This window comes from Myotis lucifugus, unplaced genomic scaffold (assembly GCF_000147115.1).
Source record: "Myotis lucifugus unplaced genomic scaffold, Myoluc2.0 scaffold_235, whole genome shotgun sequence".
Taxonomy (NCBI): domain Eukaryota; kingdom Metazoa; phylum Chordata; class Mammalia; order Chiroptera; family Vespertilionidae; genus Myotis; species Myotis lucifugus.
Window position 1 is genome coordinate 1,587,063 of NW_005871283.1, and position 25,175 is coordinate 1,612,237.

At 39.3% G+C, this 25,175-nt stretch overlaps 3 protein-coding genes across 10 annotated transcripts in view; 1 reads left to right on the top strand and 2 right to left on the bottom strand.

Moving 5' to 3' along the window:
* Nucleotides 1-333: 333 nt before the first annotated feature.
* LOC102422612 (28S ribosomal protein S25, mitochondrial-like) lies at nt 334-1,192 on the bottom strand. Its single transcript, XM_023762151.1, is given in 2 exon segments — nt 334-629; nt 867-1,192. Coding segments are annotated over 2 exon segments (522 nt in total). The 5' UTR covers nt 1,191-1,192; the 3' UTR covers nt 334-431.
* A 1,665-nt stretch (nt 1,193-2,857) lies between these two features.
* On the bottom strand, nt 2,858-21,299 carry FCF1 (FCF1, rRNA-processing protein). 3 transcript variants are annotated; one of them, XR_002831604.1, is made up of 8 exons: nt 21,165-21,299; nt 20,796-20,863; nt 20,223-20,390; nt 19,317-19,388; nt 18,584-18,732; nt 6,094-6,181; nt 3,875-3,969; nt 2,858-3,153 (listed from the first exon to the last, which is right to left on the bottom strand). XR_002831604.1 is itself a non-coding variant. In XM_006098439.3 (8 exons), exons 1-8 carry the CDS (start codon nt 21,165-21,167, stop codon nt 3,105-3,107), a joined length of 597 nt encoding a protein of 198 aa, XP_006098501.1. In that variant the 5' UTR covers nt 21,168-21,299; the 3' UTR covers nt 2,858-3,104. The 3 variants fall into 3 exon arrangements, 1 of the variants encoding a protein (XP_006098501.1); XM_006098439.3 differs by lacking the exon at nt 20,223-20,390 and adding an exon at nt 14,588-14,653 and having other exon boundaries at nt 6,094-6,188; XR_002831603.1 differs by having other exon boundaries at nt 20,223-20,863.
* Nucleotide 21,300: 1 nt separating this feature from the next.
* The window catches only part of AREL1 (apoptosis resistant E3 ubiquitin protein ligase 1), a 40,917-nt gene continuing 37,042 nt past the window's right edge, over nt 21,301-25,175 (top strand). For 4 of the 6 annotated variants that reach the window (XR_002831602.1, XM_006098441.3, XM_023762149.1 and 1 more), the window contains exon 1: nt 21,383-21,506. The gene's annotated coding sequence lies outside the window, so the exon portion shown is untranslated. Of the gene's footprint in view, nt 21,516-25,175 lie in introns of all 6 variants that reach the window. The other 2 variants (XM_006098440.3, XM_023762147.1) reach the window with 2 other exon arrangements.

Below are 25,175 nucleotides of genomic sequence, written 5' to 3' on the forward strand. Positions count from 1 at the left end.
CAGCTTCCACAGCCAGGTCCCTCAGGAGGAAAAGGTCAGCTGGCTTTAATTTAAAAGTGAGCACTGCACAAAGGTTTGCCCCGGGATTTCTGAAAGATGCCCAGAGAGCCTGAATGGAGGGAACATCCACACTGCCAGCCACAACTAGCTCCAACCAGACTCAACTGAATTTTCAGAGTAGGGTCTGGAAGAGGAGTCGAAATCAGTGGAGACAAGGAAAAGGCCACAAGACCAAGATGTCAATAGACTGTGGCCTTACACCTTCCTGATCCCAAAGTCCTGTTCCCATGCAGGCCTTCCTCCTGTGCCTAGCAGACTGGATACACACCATGCTGCTGGATGATTAAGGAGCATTTTATTGGCAGAGTCTCTGAGGACAGAACTAGGATCTCCCTGTGGTCAAGGTAACCCTCGCCCACAGGCCTGGGGCCTTAGTCCTGGGCACTGGCTTTCAGAGTTGCTTTGTACTTCCCTGTCATCTCCTTGGGTAAGGGCACCAGGGCCCGGCAGGGCACCTGCCCTTCCACCTCACAGATGCACTCCCGCAGGCAATACTTTCAAGGTCCAAAGTGGGCTGGATGAGAAAGCTGCTTTTTCTCCTGCTCTTCTTGCTTGAGGGTTTCCTCATTCTTCCCCAGGATTTTTTTTTTTTTTAAATATATTTTATTGATTTTTTACAGAGTGGAAGGGAGAGAGATAGAGAGTTAGAAACATCGATGAGAGAGAAACATCGATCAGCTGCCTCCTGCACACCCCCTACTGGGGATGTGCCCGCAACCCAGGTACATGCCCTTGACCGGAATCGAACCCGGGACCTTTCAGTCCGCAGGCCGACGCTCTATCCACTGAGCCAAACCGGTTCTGGCGTTCCCCAGGATTTTTTTGATGTGCTCCATGATCTCTTTATTGCTCTTGGTCTCTACATCCACGAGAACCTGCTCACCAGTATCTAAATAGAATCGAAGGAAGGGTGATGGTGTCATGTTCTTAAACATCATGATCTGCACCCAAGGGTTTTTGTATTGGATTTGAGGTATGTTGAAAAACACAAATTTCCTGGCGCCTTCGCTCAGCTTCCCGTGCGTGTTGTAATTCACCGTCATGACCTTCACTGTGTCCTTGAACACCAGGTCCCCCTGGCCCAGGTACTGCAGGGTGCGGCGAATCGGGAAGCGGCCTTTCATGGGCATGGCTGCGGACGCTCTATCCACTGAGCCAAACCGGTTTCGGCTATTTGCACTCTTATAAGCACTCCATGACTACCCGTTTCCTCACTTGTTATATATATATGAAAATCTTCTGGCCAGTCACTTGTCTTAATATTTGGGGGAATTGCTTTGCATAGAAATGTATAATTTTAATATATTCACACTCATCAAGATTCACACGTATAAAGTTTAGATCTTTGATCCACTTGAAATGTATTCTCATAAAGGGATATAAAGTAGGAATCTAAAGTGTTTTTCAAATGGATAGCCAACTTGCCATTGTAACAATAATTACTAACATTTATTGAATAACTCTTGTGGCAGGTACTGTTCAATCTAATCCCATCTTATTTGGGTTGTTTTGTGGATTAAACAAAACTTTTTCCCCCAAAAAACATTTAAAAAATGTTCTTATTGATTTTAGAGCGAGAGAAAGGGAGAGGAAAACATGGATGAGAAACATCCATCGGTTGCCTCCCACATGTCCCCTATTGGGGGTCAAGCTGGCAACCTGGGCAGGTGCTGTGACCCAGAATTGACCCTCCGACCTCTCAGTGTATGAGACGACACTCTACCAACTGAGCCACAGTGGCCAGGACTCAAAACATTTTAAGAGGTTGCAAGAAAGGCACCAAATGTTTATGTAGATTGCCCAACTAATATAGATATTAACTAGTAAAATCAGGATTCTAACCCTAGTAGAATGACTCCACACTATTTGGCCTTCTAATACAATTTCCTTTTTCTAGACTTGAAATACAAACTTTACAATATACCAAATTGTCATAAATATATAGGGGTTCATGGACTTATTGTTTCAGTGATCTATTTGTCTGTTCCTACACTACCTTGTGATCATTTAAAATATCTATTCTGCCCTGGCCGGTGTGGCTCAGTTGGTTGAGCATCGTCCCATGAACCGAAAGGTCACTGATTGGATTCCAGTCAGGGCACGTGCCCAGGTTGTGGATTCGATTCCTGGTCGGGGTGAGTATTGGAGGAAACCGATCGCTTTCTCTCTCACATGGATGTTTCTCTCTCTCTCCCTTCTCTCTCTAAAATCAATAAAAATATATTAAAAAAAATATTTATTCTGATCATGTTATTTATCCAATTTAAATTTTTAATAACTTCCTACTGACCTCAAGATCAAGTCCAAACTCTTTAGCAAGTCACATAAGGCCCCCCTCCCTCCCACCTCGTACCTCTAGAGTCCCAGATGTGGGTACAGATAACTTCCCCCTACGTTCTAGTTATAAAAATCTCCTGGCAGCTGTCTGAACAGGTGAAACACATTCATTCCATGTAATATCTGTCTCCAAGCTTTTGTTTATGTTTCCTGCACCTCATTTTCTTTATCTCATTTACTAGGCAAGCACCTATTTATTTTTAAAGATTAACTCAAACATTACTACCTCTAGCCTTTCCTCCCTCCCTTTCCCAACCAAGTAGAAAGAAATCATTCTCTCCTCTTTTGTTTCTAGTTGTCATACTTTTATCCTAGCATATTATTTTACTATAGTTATTCATCTACATGTTTCCCTTTCCCACATAATAAGATTGTCTTGAGGGTAGGACCATATCTTATTAAGTACCGAGTATAACCTTAATAAGTATTGTTGAGTAAATAATATAAAACAACAACCATGGAAGTTGTGAGCAGTCATCAGATTTATAAAAAGATGTAACAAAATTTCAAATGAAACAAAATATCATTTTCAAAACAACATCAAAATCATTTTCAAAACACCACCAAAAAGTGAGTGTATTTAACTGTTCTCAGCTCATAACAGCAAATGTGTGAGTGGAGCAATATTGCATGTTGTAGCATGTTTAATAAACCTGCAACAGAGAAATTTGGTTGAAGGAAAGCAGAGAAACTTTGTTTTTTAAGTATTAGAATCGAGGGGCTCCATAATCATCTGGCATCCGCTCAATGTTGTACCTAATCAGGAAAAAAAATTAACACTGGTAAGAAAGGTGGGTCCAGGAGCCACCTAAAAACCCATTCTTTACTGACGGCGATACTCTCAACCCCTCAATGTGAATCCTTTTTGTCAGTCAGAACATTTTAAAGGGATATCACAGTGAGTGATCTGAAGCAAAATGCTGACTATAATGTATTTTCTTTATTCTTCAAAGTCAGAAAGTTACCAACGGGGGGAGCTGGGCACTGAGTCCAGGTAAGCGCAACTCCCTTGCCCATATTATTCCCTCTATATTGTGCTCTCCCCAGGCTGAGAGGCTGGGCAGTAATAGTCTGAGGACTAGCATGGGAACATCCAAGAAGGATAAAGAGCAGCTTTAAATTTTTTTTTTTTTTAAATAGGCAGTTTCCCAGAGGGGTGCTAATCACATGCACTAGGCTTTTAAAATAACAATTTCTGGCCAAAAAGATTAGTTTGATTTAAATTACTGCTTTGCATTTAAAGCAACATGTCACTCTATTTCTTCTGTTAATCATATTGTAACAATGTGAATGTCTGCCTCTTTCCTAAATCCTACCTTATCTTTTGCCCTTGTTCTTGTTATTTTGTCTCACGTTTTCAAATACAACTATGTAAGTATTTGATACAATCTCTTTTAAATTCTTCTATAATCTGACCTCATTTTTAATTGATATCAACTATATACTTTTAATCACTTCCCCAAGAGGAAGTTCTCACCTATGGTTAGAAATGTACATGATGGGAACTCCAGGGATCTTCCTGATTCTTCGTTTAAGGTCCCGGTCAACTGTGGCCACAATATAACACTTGTGCTATAAGAGACACACATCAAGTTTATTGAGTCTACTTAGTGATACTATAATGGCACAATCACTGTCGAGTCTGAAGAATTAATTCATTTTCACAGTACATAGCAAAGGTTATAACAATTTGTTGAGTAGATACTATGATTGAGGAGCTCATGTTTATAAAACTTATTAATAAGTTGCCCAAGGCTGAATGTAGCTCTGAGAATCTTGAGGGGGAGAAGACAGAAAAGCTAAAAGTTGTAATCCATTTTTTGTCTCATACGTGGAAATGACTTTTACATCTGGGGTAGAAAATTCCTTGATTTTGGGAAAATGTCCCAAGGGACTCTATGCAAAGGCAGAGTAAGTGCCTTAGATTGGAGGGCACAGCTTCTGCCTTTCTCAGGATTGTAAGGCCTACTCTGAGGCCTTCTGGTGGTGGAGGTAGGCTGCCCTCTTGGTCCTGAAGCCAGACTAGGATCTCCAGGACAAGTCTTAGCCTAGCAACTCTGAAAGCAATATGTAGCTGCCATCTGCGAGGTAATTTATGTTCTACTTTACTTCTATCATACCCAAACCTCCCACTGAGTTTTATAACAAGTTGTAGCCTGATGTCAGCTGTGCTGTGGGAAATTAAGGGAAATGCTGGACATGCCCATGAATGGAGTTGCTAAAGGGCTGACAATGTGGTCATTCAATGAAGATGATTACCCACAGCCTAGAGAGGCTCTTATAAGGGCAAACAGTAGCAGAAGTTCTTGTGGTGGCTGCCAAGAAATAAAAAACCAACTGATTCCAGGGTCTTTGTGAGATGACACCCTGGGAGACTTAGATGCAACTGAGAAATGCTTCTGGATTGGGCACGGTAGAGAGGAACAAAATTCCTTTGTGGGGAGTAAGTGGAATGGAACCTTATTTTAGATTCACAGAGAGGTGAAATCGTATAAATTGACCCTTGAAAAACACGGGTTTCAACTGCTTGGGTCCACTTATATGTGAATTTTTTCAATAAATACCTGTATTGTTTTTGTTCTGCAGTTGGGAGTCTGCAGATGTGAAGGACGGACTGCATGCATTGATCCACATCATATCCATCTAATCTATCTATCTATCTATCTATCTATCTATCTATCTATCAATCATCTATCTCTAAAAGGCTAAGCCACCGTCTGACCATCCGGTAGGTATGACACACACTGACCACCAGGGGGCAGACACCCAATGCAGGAGCTGTTGAGCTGTGGTGACCTGGTAGCAGCAGTTCTCAGGTGATGCACCCCGGAACCAGAAAGGAGGGAGCCCAATTCCAGGATGTGTCACCAGAGAACTGCCCTCTCTCAATCCGGGACCCTCCGGGGATGTCAGAGAGCCAGTTTCGGCCAATCCCTGCAGGCCAGGCTGAGGGACCCCACCTGCCAGAGGGACCCCGCTCACTGCGCAGAGCCCTTCAAGCCATGGTGCTGCCCCAGGTGCGGCCGGTTGGGGAGGGACCACGAGAGGTTGGCTCCAGGGCATGTCTGGCCTGTCTTGCCCAGTCCCGCCCCGCAGGCCACTTTCTAATTAATTTCCTTTCAATGTGTGTGAATCCGTGCATTGGGGCACTAGTTTTATATAAGAGACTTGAGCATTTATAGATTTTAGTACCTAGAGGGGGTCCTGGAACCCAATCCCCCATGGATACCAAGGGACAACTTAAGTTTTTGGGAGTCAAAAGTTAGACAATAACACAGATTTTCAACTGCGCAAGGGGTCAGAGCCCTAACCCTGGCGTTGTTCAAGGGTCAACTGTATTATCTACACTCACTCACTTGAATCATTTTATAGAAAAGATTTATGGAATAAAGAATCAGTAAGTGTCCCAAATCACACACCTAATAAATGCAGGTGCTAATATCTGAAACCCATGATCTTTCCATTATGCTATCCTATACATTTCTAATCCACTTCCCTCAAGTAAATGAGGGCACCTACGATTACTATGAAGGGATTCTCTCTCTCTCTATATGTATATGTATATGTATATGTATTATATTACCATTTAAATTCCTAGCTACTTTTCTGACCATGAACATTCAGGAGACAATAGTTTGCCTTCTCTCTCTTTTTTTTATTAAGCATACAAAGTAAGCATTTAAAAACTGACGATACCTGAGTTACTCTCTGTACTAAGCAGTCATCTGCATAGGTTCCTTTGTGTGTGCATGGTAATCGTTCAAATCTTGGATCCTTGGCGATCCTAAAAGGTTATAAAAGCGGATTAAGGAAAACATTCTGGCAACTGGATAACTTTCTGAGTCTCACTCAGTGTAAAAAGAGTAACATGACCTATGTGTAGATCTTAAGGCACCCCTCTCCTCATGAAACTTACCATTTTTTAAAAAAATATTTTTATTGATTTCAGAGAGGAAGCGAGAGGGAGAAAGGGAGAAACATTAATGCTGAGAGAGGATCACTGATTAGCTGCCTCCTGCACGCCCCCTACTTGGGATCAAGCCCGCAACCCAGGCATGTGCCCTGACCGAAATCGAACCTGGGACCCTTCAGTCTGCAGGCTGATGCTCTATCCACTGAGCCAAACCAACTAGGGGTGAAGCTTACTTTTTAATTGGAAAGAACTTATAGAAAAAAGGAAATTAAAATTTCCTGACAGCTGGTGTGTCTTAGGTCATATATGGTAATCTTCATAAAACTCTGAATTATTGTATTTCCTTTTGCAGATGAGGTAGCAGATTGAGATGAATTAATTTGTTTAAAGTAAGCAAGCTAGGAAAGCCAGGATTCAAAACCAAATCAATTTTAACCCAACTAATTCACTTTTAGGAAATTGTCTTACACATTGTACAAGAATGTAGGCACAAGGATAGCCACCACGGCATAATTTATAAACATAATTTAAAACTGGAGATAAAAAAACAAAAACAAAAACAATCCCTGGAGATAATCACCCGGCCGGTGGGGCTCAGTGGTTGAGCGTTGACCCATGAATCCGGAGGTCATGGTTGATTCCCGGTCAGGGCACATGCCTGGGTTTTGGTCTCGATCCTTAGGGGGTGTGCAGGAGGCAGCCAATCAGTGATTCTCTCTCATTATTGATGTTTCTAACTCTCTCTCCCTCTCCCTTCCTCTGAAATCAATAAAAGCATATTTTTTTAAAAAATACCTTGAGATAATCTGAATATCCATCAAGTTAAATACATTTTGATACCCCGATCTTATTTTTTTTAAAAAATGAGGTAGAGTTGTAGGTATCAACGTGGAAGGACCTATAATAACCTGTTTAATAAACAAAATAGGCCACTGAACTATCATTCAATTAAGAAAAGACAAATCTCTTTTCTATAGATTTGCATTTGCCTGGAAAATACATATTGACTATATACCAATCCTTCTCAGTTGTCAATTCCAGGGGAGGAGAATGGACAAAGTGTGAATATGGAGGGGGAATTTTACTTTTTATTGTACAGGGTGTGGCAAAAGGTTTACAGTTATTCATATGGAAAATAATATAATAATAAATAATAATATAAGAATAAACTATTTTGCGTACTCACAACTGTAAACCTATTTTTGTCCCACCCCATATGTATTTGTTTATATTGTTTGCTATTAGAAAATCAATCACGTATTATTTTTATACAAATGTGAAATAGAAAAATCCAAGTCTGTGATCCCCAGAGCCGTACTCTTTCTATTACACAATGATGATGAATAAAAATACACGGCAGCACACAGGTACCAAGTGCAACAAAAATACTCCACATTGCAGAGTTCAGAGCTAAGTCAATGTGGGTTGGGTATATTTAAGAAAAAGTTACATGGAGATAAAAACAAAATGAAGATGAAAGAACGTTCCCAGCAAAGTTAAGGCAGGCACATTCCAAACAGGGAGCCAACACACCTGTAAAGCGGCTTGGGTGTGTTCAGGGAAGAGTGAGAAGAGTGTTCGTGTAGAGGAAAGTGAGATAGGACTGGAAAGGCAAGTTGAGGACAAACTGGGACGAGTCTCCAATGCCAGGCTGAGGAGTGTGAGCTCCAGGACACAAGTGATGGGGAGTCATGAAAGTTTTCTCCAGGACAGAGTAACACAAGCAAAGCTTTGTCTTAGAAAGACTAAGTGGGCTCTGGAGAAGAGGACACACTACAAGAAAGGAAGACTGGCCGCTGAGAAACGAGGTAGGCAACAGTCTAGGTCTTTGCTCTTATTTGTTATCCCTTTACTGCTGAAGTCACCAATCTCCTCCTTCCCACTGTTCTTTCCCAGAAATATACCAACATGCTCTAGGACCTTATCCATCTTAAAAAAGAAAAAAAAAATCCTTCTTTTTACTAATACCAGCCCCTCTAATTAACAACCCATTTCTCTGCTTCTCTTCACAGCCAAACTTGGTGCCTCCATTTGTGCTTCAGTGTTCTCTCCTCCCATTGTTTTCTTTAAATTACTTTTTAAATAATTGCCTCTTTTCTCATTTTTTTTGAAATATTTCAAATAAAAGTATAAAGAATGATGAACTGTATCCACCATCTCGTTAAAGAAATGAAACATTACAAATAAAAATGAATAAAGCCCTCTCTCCAATCCTAACAGATCTTTTACCTCCTGACAAGTGACTATTATCTTAAACTTGGTATTTATCAGTCTCACATAAGTTTTACTGTGTATGTAAAATTACATATGTATGTACCTGTAAACAATGTAGCTTGCATGTTTTTAAAAAATTTTTATTGATTGATTTTAGAGAGAGAGAGAGAAAGAAAGTGAGATAGATAGATAGATAGATAGATAGATAGATAGAAACATCAAATTCTTGTTCCACTTATTTATGCATTCATTGGTTGATTTTTGTATGTGCCTTGATCGGGGATTGAACTTACATCCTTGGCGTTCGGGACAACACTAACCAACTGAGCTCCCCGGCCAGGGCCTAGTTTGCATGTTTTTAAACATCAGATAAACAATATGTTCCACATATGTGCTTGCTTTTTTTTTTTTTTTACATTGTTTTGAGAGACTTATCCATATTGACACGCAACTCTACTTCATTCATTTTCACTACTGTGTAGTATTTTATTCATGAGCATTCCACAATTTATTCATTATCTTAATGGATCTTTTAGCTGCTTATACTATACATATAAGAAAAATTCCAATACTTGTCTCCAATATATGTAAATGAGCTTCTCAAAGGCAGCTCCCCCCTTTTTTTTAACCAGACTCACAGTATGAAATACATTTTACCTAGCACTCAGTATAAAAGTGAAAAAAAAGTTCTGTGATATAATAATCTGTGCTACATGCAATGCATGCTGGTATTTTATTGTTTATTCTATACTTCATTTGAAAAACTACTAGTTGTTAAATAGACTTTACAGCCTATAGATTTGTGATTTCCCAGGTTGAAAGACACAGTATTGTAAGAATATTGACAACCTCGATTTTGTCAGATATTACCAAATTGCTCTCCAAAGTGACTGTCCAATTTATATCCATAGCAACTGAGTATGAGAATTCCCATTGCTCCACATTCTCAACTATTCTTCACATTGTCAAGCATACTTTAATTCTTGCCAATCTGGGTATGAAATGATATTTCATTGTGAATTTAAGGATTTTGTCTTTATCTTATAGAAATGTAGTTTTTTATATGTTTTAAAAATAAGCCCTTTGTTGATTATATGTGTTACTAATATTTGTGGCTTGTCTTTTCACTTTATCGTGTCTTTTGTTATAGAGAAGTAATTGATTTCAATATAGTCAAATTGATTAGTTTTCCATTGTGGTTTGGACTTAAGAAATCCTTGCCCACTCCAAAATCATTAAGATATTCTCTATATTTTCTGTAAAAGTTTAGACACTTAATCTACCTGGAATTGATTTTTGTGTAAGAAGTGAGATAATGATCCAGATGCAGAAAAAGCATTCAACAAAATCCAACACCTATTTTCGATAAAAACTCTCTTCAAAGTGAGAATAGAGGGAGCATATCTCAACATGATAAAGGCCATATATGACAAGCTGACAGCCAACATTATACTCAATGGGCAAAAACTAAAAGCATTTCCTCTAAGAACAGGAATAAGACAGGGATGTGCGCTTTCACCACTCATTCAACATAGTACTGGAAGTGCTAGCCATAGCGATCAGACAAGAAGTAGTAAAAGGCATTCAAATTGGAAAGGAGGAAGTAAAACTCTCATTATTCGCAGATGACATCATATTGTACACAAAATACCCTAAAGACTCCATAAAAAAACTACTAGATTTAATAAATGAATCTGGCAATGTAAATGTAACAGGATACAAAATCAATACCCCAAAATCAATGGCTTTTTTATATACCGATAATAAATTCTCAGAAAGAGAAACTAAACAAACAATCCCATCTACCATTGCAACAAAAAAATTAAGATACTTAGGGATAAATGTAACCAAGGTGGCAAAAGACCTGTACTCAGAAAACTATAGGATGTTGAAAAAAGAGAAGATACAAACAAGTGGAAGAATATACCATGTTTATGGATTGGTAGAATTAACATCATTAAAATGTCCATAGTACCCAAGGCAATCTACAGATTCAATGCAATCCCTATTAAAATACCAAAGGCATATTTCACAGAGCCAGAACAAACTCCTCCAAAATTTATAGGAATCAAAAAAGACCCTGAATAGCTGCAGAAATTTTGAGAAAGAAAAACAGTTGGAGAAATCACAATACCAGATTCCAAGTTATACTACAAAGCTACCGTAATCAAAACAGCTAAGTACTGGCACAAGAACAGGCATAAAGATCAATGGAACAGATCAGGTAACCCGGAAAGCGACCCAAGCCATTATGCTCAATTAATATTTGACAAAGGAAGCAAGAGCATACAATGGAGCCAAGAGAGTCTTTTCAATAAACAGTGTTAGGAAAATTGGAAAGATATATGCAAAAAAATGAAATTAGATCACCAACTTACACCATACAGAAGAATAAATTCAAAATGCATAAAAGACTTAAATGTAAGTTGTGAAACCATAAAAATCCTAGAAGAAACCATAGGCAGCAAAATCTCAGACATCTCTGGTAGCAATGTGTTTACACATACATCTCCTAAGGCAAAGGAAACTAAGGAGAAAATAAACAAATGGATTACATCAAAATAAAAAGCTTCTGCACAGCAAAAGAAGCCATCAACAAAACGAAGAGAGCCCACTGTATGGGAGAACATATTTGGCAATGATACATTTGATAAAGGGTTAATATCCAAAATATATAAGGAACTCATACAACTCAACAAAAGGAGACAAACAATCCAATTAAAAAATAGACAAAGGACCTAAATAGACACTTTTCCAAAGAGGACATACAGATGGCCAAGAGACATATGAAAAAATGTTCAAAGTCACCGATCATCAGAGATGCAAATTAAAATAGCAATGAGGTATCACCTCACACCTGTCAGAATGGCTACCATCAACAAATCAACAAATGACAAGTGCTGACGAGGATGTGGAGAAAAGGGAACCCTAGTACACTGCTGGTGGGAATGCAGACTGGTGCAACCATTATAGAAAATAATATGGAACTGCCATTTGACCCAGTGATCCTACTTCTAAGAAACCCGAAGCACAATGCAGAAAGAATGTATGCACCCCTATGCAGCACAATTTACAATAGCTAAGATCTGGAAACAGCCCAAGGGCCCATCAGTAGATGAATGGATAAAAAAAGCTGTGGTACAGCCCTAACCAATTTGGCTTGGTGCATAGAGCGTTGGCCTGCGGACTGAGGGGTTCCGGGTTCGATTCCGGTCAAGGGCATGTACCTTGGTTGCGGGCACATCCCCAGTGGGAGGTGTGCAGGAGGCAGCTGATCAATGTTTCCCTCTCATTGATGTTTCAAACTCTCTATCCCTCTCCCTTCCTCTCTGTAAAAATCAATAAAATATATTTTAAAAAAAGCTGTGGTACATTTATACCATGGAATACTATGCAGCAATAAAAAAGAAAAATCTCTTACCCTTTGAGACAGCATGGAGGGACCTGGAGAGTATCATGCTAAGTGAAATCAGTCAGAGAAAGACAAGTATCACATGATCGCATTCATATGTGGAGTCTAAGTAACAAAATAAACTGATGAACGGAGTGGATCCAGAGACATGGAAGCATGAAACAGAGCAGGGAATCTCAGAGGAAGGTGGGGGAGGGTGGGTGAGTGGGAGGTAATCAACCAAAGACCTTGTATGCATATATGCATAACCCATGGACACAGACAATAGGGTGCTGAAAGCCTGGGGCAGGAGAGCGGGGGCAGGAGGGAGGGGGTCAATGGGGGAAAACAGGGGACATATGTAATACTTTTAACTTTATAAAGAATTATATATTTAAAAAATCATACTCATTAATATAATCACTGGTCTCAACAGAAAAGTCTTTAGTATTGGGAATGTGATAAGCTCATGATTTTCCAAAATTCTAATTTTCACTTGTAAGCTCGAGTTTTATCACTGGTAATACAGTAAGTTGTTTTCCTTAGTGACAGGTTTATTGCATTTTTGAGAAGATATCTGCTAGATAGCAAAGTGTGAAATATCAGTCTATCAGTTCTTCACATAAAATTACATTCCAGCCCAGGCTGGTGTGATTAAGTAGTTAAGAGCATCAGCCTGTGCATCAAGACTCGTGGGTTCAACTCCTGGTCAAGGGCACGTACCTAGGTTGCTGGTTCGCTTGTGTGGGAGGCAACTAGTCGATGTGTCTCTCACATTAGTGTTTGTCTCTCTCTCTCTCCTTCTCTCTCCTTCTCTCTCCTTCTCTCTCCTTCTCTCTCTCTCTCTCTCTCTCTCTCTCTGTCTCTCTCTCACTCCCTGTCTGCCTCCTCCCTACGCTAGCCTACTTCCTCTTTCCCTCCCTCCCTTTTACTCTCTTTGTAGAGCAATAGAAAAAATATCCTCAGGTGAGGATTAACAACAACAACAAAATTATATTCCATGAAAAAGCAGCTGGTTCAGCCCACAACTCAAACAAGCACACATGCTTTTCAATGAGCTAACCTTCATCTTTTGGCATCAGCAGAAGTGCTTTGTGTGCACTTCACATTATCACAAGGAACACTGATGCGTACTCTAGAGTGGAGAGTTAGTAAAGTTAACAAAATCTATTGTTTCATTAAGAACATTCTTAAATGACTCTGGCTATTTAAAAATTTATTCTTTGTGTGTGTGTTTTAAGAGGAAAGGAGAGGGAGAGAGAGAAACATTGATGTGAGAGTGGAACATTGGTCAGTTGCTTCCTGCACGCCCCCTACCTGGGATTCAGCCAGAAACCTGGGCATGTACCCTGACCAGGAATCAAATCAGCAACCTTTCAGTTTACAGGTATGGGTTGAAGCCCAACCAATTGAGCCACACCAGCCAGGGCTTTTTAAAAAATTGCCAGTGGGTTAAAAACAAACAAAAAATACAAATAGCATTATTTGGTCCATTGCTTTGATTTGTACTAAGGCACCAAACCAGCATTTCCACCATCAGTATAAAGGCAATGTTTGCATATTATTATGAAAATGGTTTTGCAAACTCCCTGCAAAGGTCTCTGAGACTCCTAGGGGTCCATGACCATACTTTGGGAACGGCTACTCTAAATTCAAGGGTACTTTCTAGAGCAGGGGTGGGAAAACTTTTTGACTCGAGGGCCACAATGGGTTCTTAAACTGGACCGGAGGGCCGGAACAAAAGCATGGATGGAGTGTTTGTGTGAACTAATATAAATTCAAAGTAAACATCATGACATAAAAGGGTACGGTCTTTTTTTTTTTTTTAGTTTTATTCATTTCAAACAGGCTGGATCCGGCCCGCGGGCCGTAGTTTGCCCACGGCTGTTCTAGAGTAAAGTCAAAACTTAGAATATGAATGCTCTAACTGTGAGATTCTGAAGGAGCTGTCTAGATAAACTAATAGGAAGACACTTTCTAATTGAAAATCGAATTAAAAGGAGGCCCACAAGACCAATATGACTAAGTAACTCAGTTCACAATAACCAAGACATAGAAACAACCTAAGCATCTTTCGACTGATGGTTGGATAAAGATACTGTGCATACGAATACAATGGAATACTAGTCATAAAGAAGGTGAAATACTGCCATTTGTGACATGAATGGACCTTGAGAGTATCATGTTAAGCAAAATAAGACAGCAAAGGACAAGAACCACATGATTTCACTCATATGTGGGATATAAAACAAAAAAGCAACCAATGAATAAACAAAAGTCACAAACAACAGTATGGTGGTTAACAGAGGAGAAGGGGTAGGAGGAATATGGTGAAGAGAGTAAAAGGGGTCAAACATAGGGCAACAAAAGGAGACTAGACTTTGGGTGATGAGCACATAATGGGATATACAGATGCTGTATAAAATTGTACATCTGAAACTTATATAATGTTATTAAGTAATGTTTCCCAATAAATGTAATTTTTAAAAAAGGCTTCAGCTTAAAATGTCTCTAGCCTTCAAATGTCTGTGTTCTTGACCATAGTTAACTAATTTTATATTTTTATTTAATCTACTCAGCTAAGAAATCTTTGGACAGCAAACAGATGAAGAAAGGTCAAAAGAATATTCAGTATACCAACCTAGAACAAAGCTAGACCAACCAGCTTCTTCCTACTCGATACTTCTGCCCCAATTTCTCAATTTCAGCCATTACACAGTCAGTTATACAAGGGATACCTGCCAGAAAAAAAAACACCACATATTAATAAAAGAACTTGTGAATAAACTGATTTTACTCTCTCTGAATTATATCCTGCCAAGAATCTTAGGAAGACCCATGAGCTCGGCTGATGTGGCTCAGTGGTTGAGCACTGACCTACGAACCAGGAGGTCACGTTCAGTTCCCAGTCAGGGCACATGCCCAGGTTGTGGGTTCGATTCCTGGTCAGGGCTCATACAAGAATCAACCAATGAAAACATAAATAAGTGGAACAACATATCTTTCTCTCTCCCTCTCCCTCTCTAAAATACTTCACTTTAACACAGACATATTCACTACAGCCTTGTTTATAACAGGGTAAAAACTAGAATTACTGACAGAAAAACATTCATGATATATTTTTTCAATATAAAAAGCAAGGAGAAATGGATAAATGTGATCTATCCATACAATAGAATATTACTTGGTAATACAAAGAAATGATGTACATGCTTTAACATAGGTGACTTTTGAAAATGTTGTGCTAAATAAAAGAGGACCAAATATTTTATGATCCCATTTTAATGAAATGTCCAGAATAGCCAAATCTACAGAGACAGAAAGCAAATTGTGGTTGCCTAGGAATGGTGGGAAAGAGAAGAGTTTAGGGATGTTGGCTAAGGATCCACAGTTTTGTGGGTTTTTTTAATAAATAAAAATGTGGGTTTTAAAAAATTGATTTTCAGAGAGATAGGAAGAGAGAGGGAGAAACTTTGACGTGAGAGCAAAACACTGATTGGTCACCTACCACATGCCCTCTACTGGGATAGAGCTCAAAACCTGGGCAGGTTCCCTGACAGGGAACTGAACCCGAACCAGCAACCCTTTGGTGCATGGGACGGCGCCAACTGACTGAGCCACACTGGCCAGGGCAGTAGTGAAAATTTTAAAATATTGACTATGACTACACTAAAATCCATTGAATTATATACTTTAAACTAGAGGCCCAATGCACGAAATTCGTGCAAGGGGCTCGGCCCCCATCTGCCGCTGTGGCTGGGGGGCCTCTGCCTTGGCCCCTGATGCTGCGGCTTTGTCTGGAAGGATGTCCGGTCTAATTAGCATATTACGCTTTTATTATTATACATGGGCATATTATATAGTATATGACATATCTCAAAGCAGTTAAAAAAAAGCACGAACATACATAGTAAGTAATGTATGATCCATTTTCATTAAAAGAAAAACCTTCACCCTACAGAGATTGTATATGAATTTTTAAAACCGACCCTCTCTGAGGTAAGGCATTATAGGGAACTTTCATTTTTTTTTAATGCTATATATTTTTTCAAGTACATTAATACTTTTGAAAGCAAAGTACAGAAATGTTAAAATCACTATAAAGAAATGGAAAGTAATAGGAAAGAGGACTGATGGGCATAAAAGAAAGCTGATGGGAAGCTAACTATTCTTTCTTGTTGGAGTATCAGATGGAAATGGAATATCCCAGGAGCTATGAGAAGGTCAAAGGGACATCTTCAAGGCAAGAAGAAGATAAAGGCCTTCCTTTAGGTATAAAGGCAAGTGAAGAAAAATTAGTAAGCAGAGTTTAAAACAGTTAATCTCCTAGGTAAGTGAGTTTGCACTTACTTAAATGTTTCTTCAGCCTTTAGTTTGAGGTATTATGTTACACAAAAGACAGCAAAAAGTGGTATTCTCCTTAATAAGCTTGTTTTTAGAAAAGGCATTATAGCTGTCCTCTAAAGTATCCATATCTAGAGAAAGCCTAAACTGGGCTAAAGCTCTCTTAAACAATCATCATGTAGATAATAATGGTGGAGCTATAGCATTAAGGAAACAATTCACCTCCAAGGGCCAGGCTTGTACCCTTGATCCATCTCATTTACAAACAGGTCACAGCATTCCTGAGAAGCTGGAGAAGCAGCTAAGACAACTATAAGAAACACCATGGAAATACAAGAAGTCTACCAAGTTTAGTGTCTTTCCTCATAAAGGGCCTTCCTAGTTCACTCTTACAGCCATGTTAGTGCCCCGACTTGAGACTAATCTTTATTATTTCTAAGAGATTTTTTAAAAAATTTAAAGTATTACATATACATAGCTTTAAAAAGAAATACAGAAAGGCCTATATGAACAAGTAACGGTCCCCTGAAACTTCCCTACCCCATCAATTCTGATCCTTAAAAAGATAATTATTTTACTCTATTAGCTGTTTTCCTCACTTGGTAGTTACCTTCGTATATTAACATAATAAACTTATGTAGTCACTTAAAAATTTTATATATTTTTATTGATTTAAAAAAATATTTTTATTGATTTCAGAGAGGAAGGGAGAAAGGGAGAGAGATAGAAGCATCAATGATGAGACAGAATCATTGATCGGATACCTCCTGCATGCCCCACACTGGAAATGGAGCCTGCAAACAGGGCATGTGCCCTGACCAGGAATCGAACCGTGACCTCCTAATTCATAGGTCGATGCTCAACTACTGAGTCATTGAGGCCAGGCACACTTTTTTAAAAAATATATATATTTTTTATTTATTTCAGAGAGGAAGGGAGAGGGAGAGATAGAAACATCATTGATGAGAGAGAATCATCGATCAGCACCTCCTACACGCCCCACACTGGGGACTGAGCCCACAACCCGGGCATGTGCCCTTGACTAGAATCAAACCTGGGACCCTTCATTCTGCAGGCTGATGCTCTATCCACTGAGCAAACCCAGCTAGAGCCACACTTTTTATATTTATTCATTTTAGACATTTAAAGAATTTAGTTTTTATCTATCATATCCTTATACCATCTTGCTAGTTTTAATACATCAATAAACATTTACATCACTATCACTCTAAATGTTACTCATTATAGTATCTTTTAAATATTAAAGAAGGAGGTGCAAATTATTCCTTTGATTCCAATAATTCATTCATTATGGAAAAGCATAAGTCTATTTTTCACTTGTACCTTTAACCAGATGACTGGAAAATATTATGAATATAAACTCACCACAAAATGCAACAGATCTCACTATTATTCCCTTTTACATGGCCTAAATTTTCTTTTCCCTATTCACGGTAGTGAGAGAAGATCATTTGAAGGCAGGGACATCTAAATACTCAAGGGACATTTATTAATGGTAAACCGTATACCTAGGTGTAAACTACCCCAGCTCCTTTGTGGTACAAATAAATACCAAAGTAGGAAGCAGTGACCATCATCACTTCCGGTTCTGTGATTGTAAATGACAAAATGTCTTATTTCGCTTTTCTATACTGGAGTGGAATGAAGAATGCTTCCTCCTCAATGTAAAAGAATAAGAATATATATACTGAGAAATATAATAAATTTTCATTTATCCCGAATTTTACTTACTTCATTTTTTATTGATTTTAGAGAGAGCAAGGAGGGACGGAGGGAGGAAGGGAGGGAGAAAGAGAGAAGGAGGGAGGGAGAAAGAAAGAGGGAGGGAGGGAGAGAAAGAGAGAGAGAGAGACTGATGTGAGAGAGAAACATCCACTGGCTACCCCCATATGCACCCTGATCAGGGATCAAACCTGAAACCTGGGTCTGTGCCCTGACCAGGAATCGAACCTGCCACCTTTTGGTGTACAGGATGATGCTTCAACCAACTGAGCCACACTGGCCAGGGCTGCTCATTTATCCAGAATTTTAAAATCCAGAATTAGGCAACAGAAAATTCCCCTAGTATTTTCAAAGTTATTGTCCATAATAAGTACCTAAGCACACTAAGTGTTTTCTGAATTGAGAGAATTTATTCCCAGTCAAGTTTGCATTATACTTCAATTTATTAAAAATGGTCATTGCTATGGTGAGCACATTAAATGCCCAACAGTTAAGTTAACTAGAACCCCATTCCCCTCTTTTCATGTATTTGGATAAATATGATTATAAATGTCACAGAAATGTAAAAGTATGATACTCACACTTGGCATAGAGACAATCCATCATTGACTGCACTAAGTCCAGTTTGGCCTTAATGGAAAAGTTGATAAAGTTGGTATCAACCAGGATGTGGTAAGGTGGGCCTAGCTGTGTGTTATATTGGAAGAATAAGCAGGAGGGGTGTTGGGGGCTGAAAGAGAAAGAAACAAAACACAAAGTAATATCTACATTGATACTTTGGTATGAACAAAAAGAGTCTCTACTTGGAACAGATTGCTCTAGATTAAGCTCTTTTTTCTTTGTTCTTGGAGATAAATCCTGTGATGGTTTATCCATCACCATACTAGGGCAAAATGAGGAAAATAAGCAAAATGTGATGAGGTTTCATAAAATTAAATGTATTTATTTACAAGAAATAACCTTTATTCTAAAAATATGGTCTTACTATTTTTTTGATGATACATTCTCTCTTTTAAGAAATGCCAGTGTGTTAAACAATGACCATTATTTCTTTTGAAAGATTCTTGGCAAAGAAAACAAATAATGATATTAGATTTAATCCCCAGGATTTTAAAGAAAATTTTACTGCTCCATGAAATAAAAAAACATTTGAACCATTGGAGTTGGTATATGCTCATCAATATCACTTTCATATGCATAGTTGTGCTATACTTAGAAATGACTGAGCAAATCAGTTTGAGAAATCCTGGATTTCTAAGGGGTCTATGGTTTTAGAATGTTTTAAAGGAAAATGTGAAAATGTTGATTACTCACACTTCTCTTTCTTTGAGTGCACTGGGATCTTTCTTTTCTTTCTTTTTAGGTTTTAATCTATCCTTTTCTTTACTAGGGAAAAAAAAAGTAAATTAAATGCAGGAAAGAAAAACGAATAGCAGTTATAATCTCATCAAAATTTAAAGTTTCTTTTTGTCTTCAGAGAAAATCTTACTTTGTGACTTCTTTACATTAGTATAAGCATACATATTTTAATAGATTTTTTTTTTATTGATTTCAGAGAAGAAGGGAGAGGAAGAGAGAGATAGAAACATCAATGATGAGAGGGAATCATTGATTGGCTGCCTCCTGCACGTTGGATGGAGACTGCAACCCAGGCATGTGCCCTTGACCGGATTTGAACCTGGGACCCTTCAGTCTGTAGGCCGACACTCTATCCACTGAGCCAAACTGGCTAGGGCTAAGCATACATTTTTTACATTAATATAAATATATATAATTTTGAACACAAATAACTGTGTGGGAAGTTTACATAATTTATTAGACATAATTAAATTTAACAATCTCTCGCCAAAAACCCATAAAATTTTTTAATGGATAAATAAATGTTGGTTATACTATCATTTCTTCTTTAGTCAGAAGCTTTTTATCAAAGACCAAAATCCACTTTCGAGCAGTGGGTAAAAAGGCTGATGTTTGTCTTCAGATGCTTCAACAGTAGGAACGGGGGAGGAATCCCCATACACCTTTTATAAAGGGCTAAAATGTAACCATACAGATACAAAATTTAACCTTTAACTAGAAATAAAATATTATTAATGGGAAATTTCCTCAAAATTACATAATACACACTAAAGGCAGAAAATACAATTTAATAACTCTGAAAGCTCTAATGGCCATTCATTTGTATTGAGACTCTTAAACACAATACCAGTCCTTACTAACTTTGTCCATTCTTCATTGAAGCTGTGAAGCTTTTCACACCCTCCTTATAATAGGGAACATCATTCCACTTTCTTCTTCCACAGTCATCTGAATTCTTATGAAATTTATAAAATGAAGACATCTAGGTGTTTCCCATTCTTTCTTTCAAAAATATTTGAGTGTCAGGTGCTGGAGACACAAGACAAAGATCACCTCTGACCTCACCTTCCTTCAACAATTATAACATTTTTTTCCTATCGAATATAGTAGTCTAATGACAAGAACATAAACATAATTCCACCCACTTCACAGAAATATTAGGAGGCTTAAATGTGATATGGTAGATAAAATATATAAAAATGGTGGCACAAAGTGAACGCTTAGATGTTTAATTCCAGCCCCATTTTCCAGGGTACTCCTTCAGCAGCTAAGTGGCTGTTATACACTTGACTATCTCATGCTATATACATACATCCAAGACACAATGCTATTAAAAGTGAATGCAAAGTAACAACAAAAGTTTTAACGACTTATCCCCTCGTGACTTCTACATCTTTGGGCAGTCTATGAACCCCGTTGATTCCAGACACTCACAGCCTCTGATCTCTGAGACTAAGCATTCGCTTCATGGTCGCATACTTCCTCGTTTTCTTTTGCTTCCCCTTGAAACAGAAATTTTAGAGTTAAGAGTCGGAAAATACATCCCATGTTCTTGAGTTCCTTCCTTTCTTTTGCCCATTCCCTTCCCTTCTTCCCTCAAAAGACCCAGCTCCTCCGATCCTCTCTGCCCCAACCCGGCCCACTCCCTACTCGCTGGAGCATTACAGGCCCCGCTTGGAGCAGTTTAAGAGCTAAGATCAGAATGAAAACAAGCAGGGGCATGAACACTGGCCAGGGGATGACCCCCTGAATCTCAGCTCCAATGCGGTCTGACCATATCCCTTCTCAACCCTCCTCTCTCACCATGTTCACGCCGCACTGTTGTTTCTTCCGGAATCACCGCCGGCGCGACACTTTTACGTCACCCATAGACTGTTTCCGGCAAAGGCTAGCCCGGAAGCGGAAGCCGCTTTGGAAAACGGAAAAGCCCGGAGCCGGTTTCCAGCCCGGGTGGAGATCTGCACTTGGATCCCTTGTGGGGCGAGTCGAGGGCCGGTCTTCTGCCGGGGGCGGCGCCGCCCGTTGGGGCCGCGGAGCTGGGACGTCGTCGCGCTGCGCCCTCCAGCTCTGGTAACGTCTCTCTCCCCGCCGCTCCCGCGCGAGGCAGAGGACCCGCCTGCACCGGAGTTTCCGAGAGAGGACTGGGTGTGTGGGGTGGGGGCAGGGGGCACCGGGGGCGGAATTCTGGGTGGTCCGGTAGTTTTGGGAAACGCATTCTCCCCCTCCCGCGGCGCCGGGCGTCAGGTCTCTGTGGTGCCGCTCGGAAGCTCTGGTTCCTGCCCGGTTCTCCTGCCCGTGCGGTGCTTTCTGCAGCTGGTGGGCGAGAGTCGAAGAGTCTTCCCGAGTGAACACCTTTTGTTTCTCTCGGAGAAGGGAGGGATGAAGCAGCGTTTCGGGGTCCTTTAGAAAACGAGTTACCAAGCCAGGGAAATGGTGGGGAATAGTTGAGATTTCTTGTGAAGCCTTGGTGTATCATTCCTAGTGGGAAAAGGGGCGTTTTAGAGGACAAGAAGGGAAAGATAATTCATAGTTTGAGTACCTGCTATGTATTCCGGTGGCTTGTGTAACCTTTTGGAGATCACGTACCCCTTGAAAGGTTATGGAAAGCCAGGGGCGATTCTTAAAAAAATGGGTAGACGTACAGTATCTGTCCTACAACTTAGGAGACTCGTGGATTGCGAAGTCCAGCCGTGGATCCTCTAGGTGTCTGTGAGCTTACTTCTATCTTGTGTACTGTACTTGGCACTCTATATTCTTTGACCTCCACAATAACTTAAGTATCCTCATTTTACATATGAGGAAGCTGAGGTTCAGACATTATTCGGGGGGGTTGTTTGAGTCTGTTTGAATCCAAAGCCTGTACTTTTCTTATTGCAAAGCTATCCTAGTGTTTGAGATTCAAAAAGGTTTTTTGTTTTTTTAAAAATATATTTTATTGATTTTTTACAGACAGGAAGGGAGAGGGATAGAGAGTTAGAAACATTGATGAGAGAAACATCTATCAGCGGCCTCCTGCACACCCTGTACTGGGGATGTGCCCGCAACCAAGGTACATGCCCTTGACTGGAATCGAACCCGGGACCCTTCAGTCCGCAGGCCAACACTCTATCCACTGAGCCAAACCGGTCAGGGCTCAAAAAGGTTTAAAAAAAAAAAAAAAAGCCGACTATTGCATGACCCTTACTGTATGTATTGGTTAACATGAACTTTGGAGTCTGACTGATGTGGCTAAAATCCATTCTCTGCTTCTTACCACTATATGACATTGGGGGTGTTCATCTATCTGTGCCTCAGTTTCTTCATTTGTATAAATGGAGATAATCATAATACTACCTGTCTTACAGGGATGTTGTTAACACTAAATATGTTAAAATGTGAAGTCCCTAGAACTGTGTGTCCATCACAAGTAAATCCTATTATTGTGATTGTGTCTTCCAACATAGACTATGTGGTGGTATTATTTTGTGTCAATTGTATTTTAATATACAGGATGTCCCCCCAAGTGTATACAAACTGTAACAGCTGACAGCTGAAAAAGATGTGTATTTTAATAGATACTGCCTTTATAATTATTCAAAATGTGTGTATATATTTTTTGCTCTATTTTGGAAATGAGTTGATAACCTAAAGAACCTTATTAAGTTTTCAATTCTTAAAAAGCTCAAAGGAAGGATGATTTCTCATGTTGATTTGAGTATAGACAGTTTTTGTCCTGCTTCTTTCTTTTTATTTACTTATTATTTATTTATTTACTTCTTTCTTTTTAAACATGCATGCATTTAGATAGCTTGCAGTTCACATATATGACTTTGTAGTCTCTGAATTTTTTATGTTGAAACAGTTTTATTATTAAAGTAGCTACAGATACTGTATGTGCCTCCTGCCATCACTGGACGTTCCTAATCTTTTCAGAACAGCTTGTCTGTCAGTCAAACTGTCATTCATGGGTAGAGCTGACAGTGACCACTTTTTTGATACGTTAGAACTTTTTGGTTATTAGGCAATACACTTTTTTAGTAAACATGATCAGTTTGTTTTTTAAAAACATCTGGAGACTGATTCGTATACATAGGTTTAGAGGGAAAATTGCATATAATTAAATAGTAATTTGCATTTAAATTCGGGCCTTGAAAAATTAGAAACACTTTCCTGGTAGTATGTATTCTGAACTTTGGAATCCATGAACAATAACAAATTTTAAAAAAAAACAAGAAGCTTATCATATCTATTCTAAGAATTTTCTGATTTCCTTGATTGTTAATACTTACTAGGGAGCTAAATTACTATGGGAGCACCATGGGAGATGAGAACATACTTAGAGAAATATGTTTTTGTTGCATTGTAACTTGATTGCAATCTGAGATTCTTTTTAAAAAATATTTTTATTGATTTCAGAGAAGAAGTGAGAGTGATAGAAACATCAATGATGAGAGAGAATCATTGATTGACTGCCTCCTGCACAATCCCCACTGGGGATTGAACCCCAAACCTGGGCATATACCCTGACCGGGAATCAAACCATGACCTCCTGGTTCATAGGTAGATGCTCAACCACTGAGCCACACCAGCGGCGCAATCTGAGATTCTATGGTGTAAGATTAAAGTACTCAAATATAGGATGTTTTGGTGGTGATGAGAGGGGGAAGATGGTATTGCTTTGTGTTGAGTGAGAGCAGAAAGTAATTACTTTTTATTGCATGCTTGTGAAAAATAAATGAGTTTAGCCCTCCTCAGCAGTCAAGAAGGTTATTTTTTATTTTTCTGCAGTCTTGAAGAGAAAAAATTGCTCAAAACATTCATTCCACAATTTAAACTCATTATTGGGCTTGGACTTAATCCCCTTCACTAATTGGTCTAACTTACTAATTTAAGTTAATAACAGATTTCTTTATATAATTATGGATGGTGCCCTGGCTGATTTGAATCAGTGCAGCGGTTCTCAACCTGTGGGTTGCGAACAATGAAAATACATCCTTGCATATCAGATATTTACATTACGATTCATAACAGTAGCAAAATTACAGTTATGAAGTAGCAACAAAAACAGTTTTATGGTTGGGGGTCACCACAACATGAGGAACTGTATTAAAGGGTCACAGCATTAGGAAGGTTGAGAACCACTGGAGTGCATCACCCTAGGCCTAGGACCGAAGGGTTGCAGGTTCCTCAGCCCTGGTAGGGGCGCACGTGGGAGGCAACCAATTTATGTGTCTCAAGTTGATCTCTCTCTCTCTCTCTCTCTCTCTCTCTCTCCCTCCCCCCCTACATCCCCCCCATAGGTAGTATTTTGCACCCCTTCATTCCCAAAGCACTATTAACTCAGTGGAAGAGTTGGCTTTGCTCCCAGGAGGGTGGTGTGAAGTTATCTGAGAAACTAAGAGCTGATCCTGATTGAAGGGCCCTTCCTGGGCTTCCCTAACATGGTGTCCTCAGTGTGCTCACCTCGTAGCTTTTCCTGCATGAACCTATCATGTTATTTTCTTGTCTGTCTTCTTTACTAACCTGTATGTTTTTAGGAGGTCAGGGACTGTATTACTCATTTTGGAACCCTCATGGTCAACATATTGCTTGGCATGTGGTTCTTAATACACATTTGAAGAAATGAACAAATCCTTGTTTGGTAACATTGATTATTAGGCCGACAGAAGTTTTGTCTTGAATACCTTAAGTGTTGAGTTTCTTCTTTTTCTTTATTTTTTAAAATATATTTTTATTGATTTCAGAGAGGAAGGGAGAGGGAGAGAGACAGAGAGAGAAACATCAATGATGAGAGAGAATCATTGTTTGGCTGCCTCCTGCATGCCCCCTACTGCG

Coding starts and splice junctions, on each gene's coding strand:
- FCF1 (XM_006098439.3), bottom strand. Junction 6,189..14,587: donor GGGGCAGAAGTATCGAGTAG/GAAGAAGCTGGT, acceptor CGCTTTTATAAC/CTTTTAGGATCGCCAAGGAT. Junction 3,154..3,874: donor ATGTACATTTCTAACCATAG/GTGAGAACTTCC, acceptor TTTCCTGATTAG/GTACAACATTGAGCGGATGC.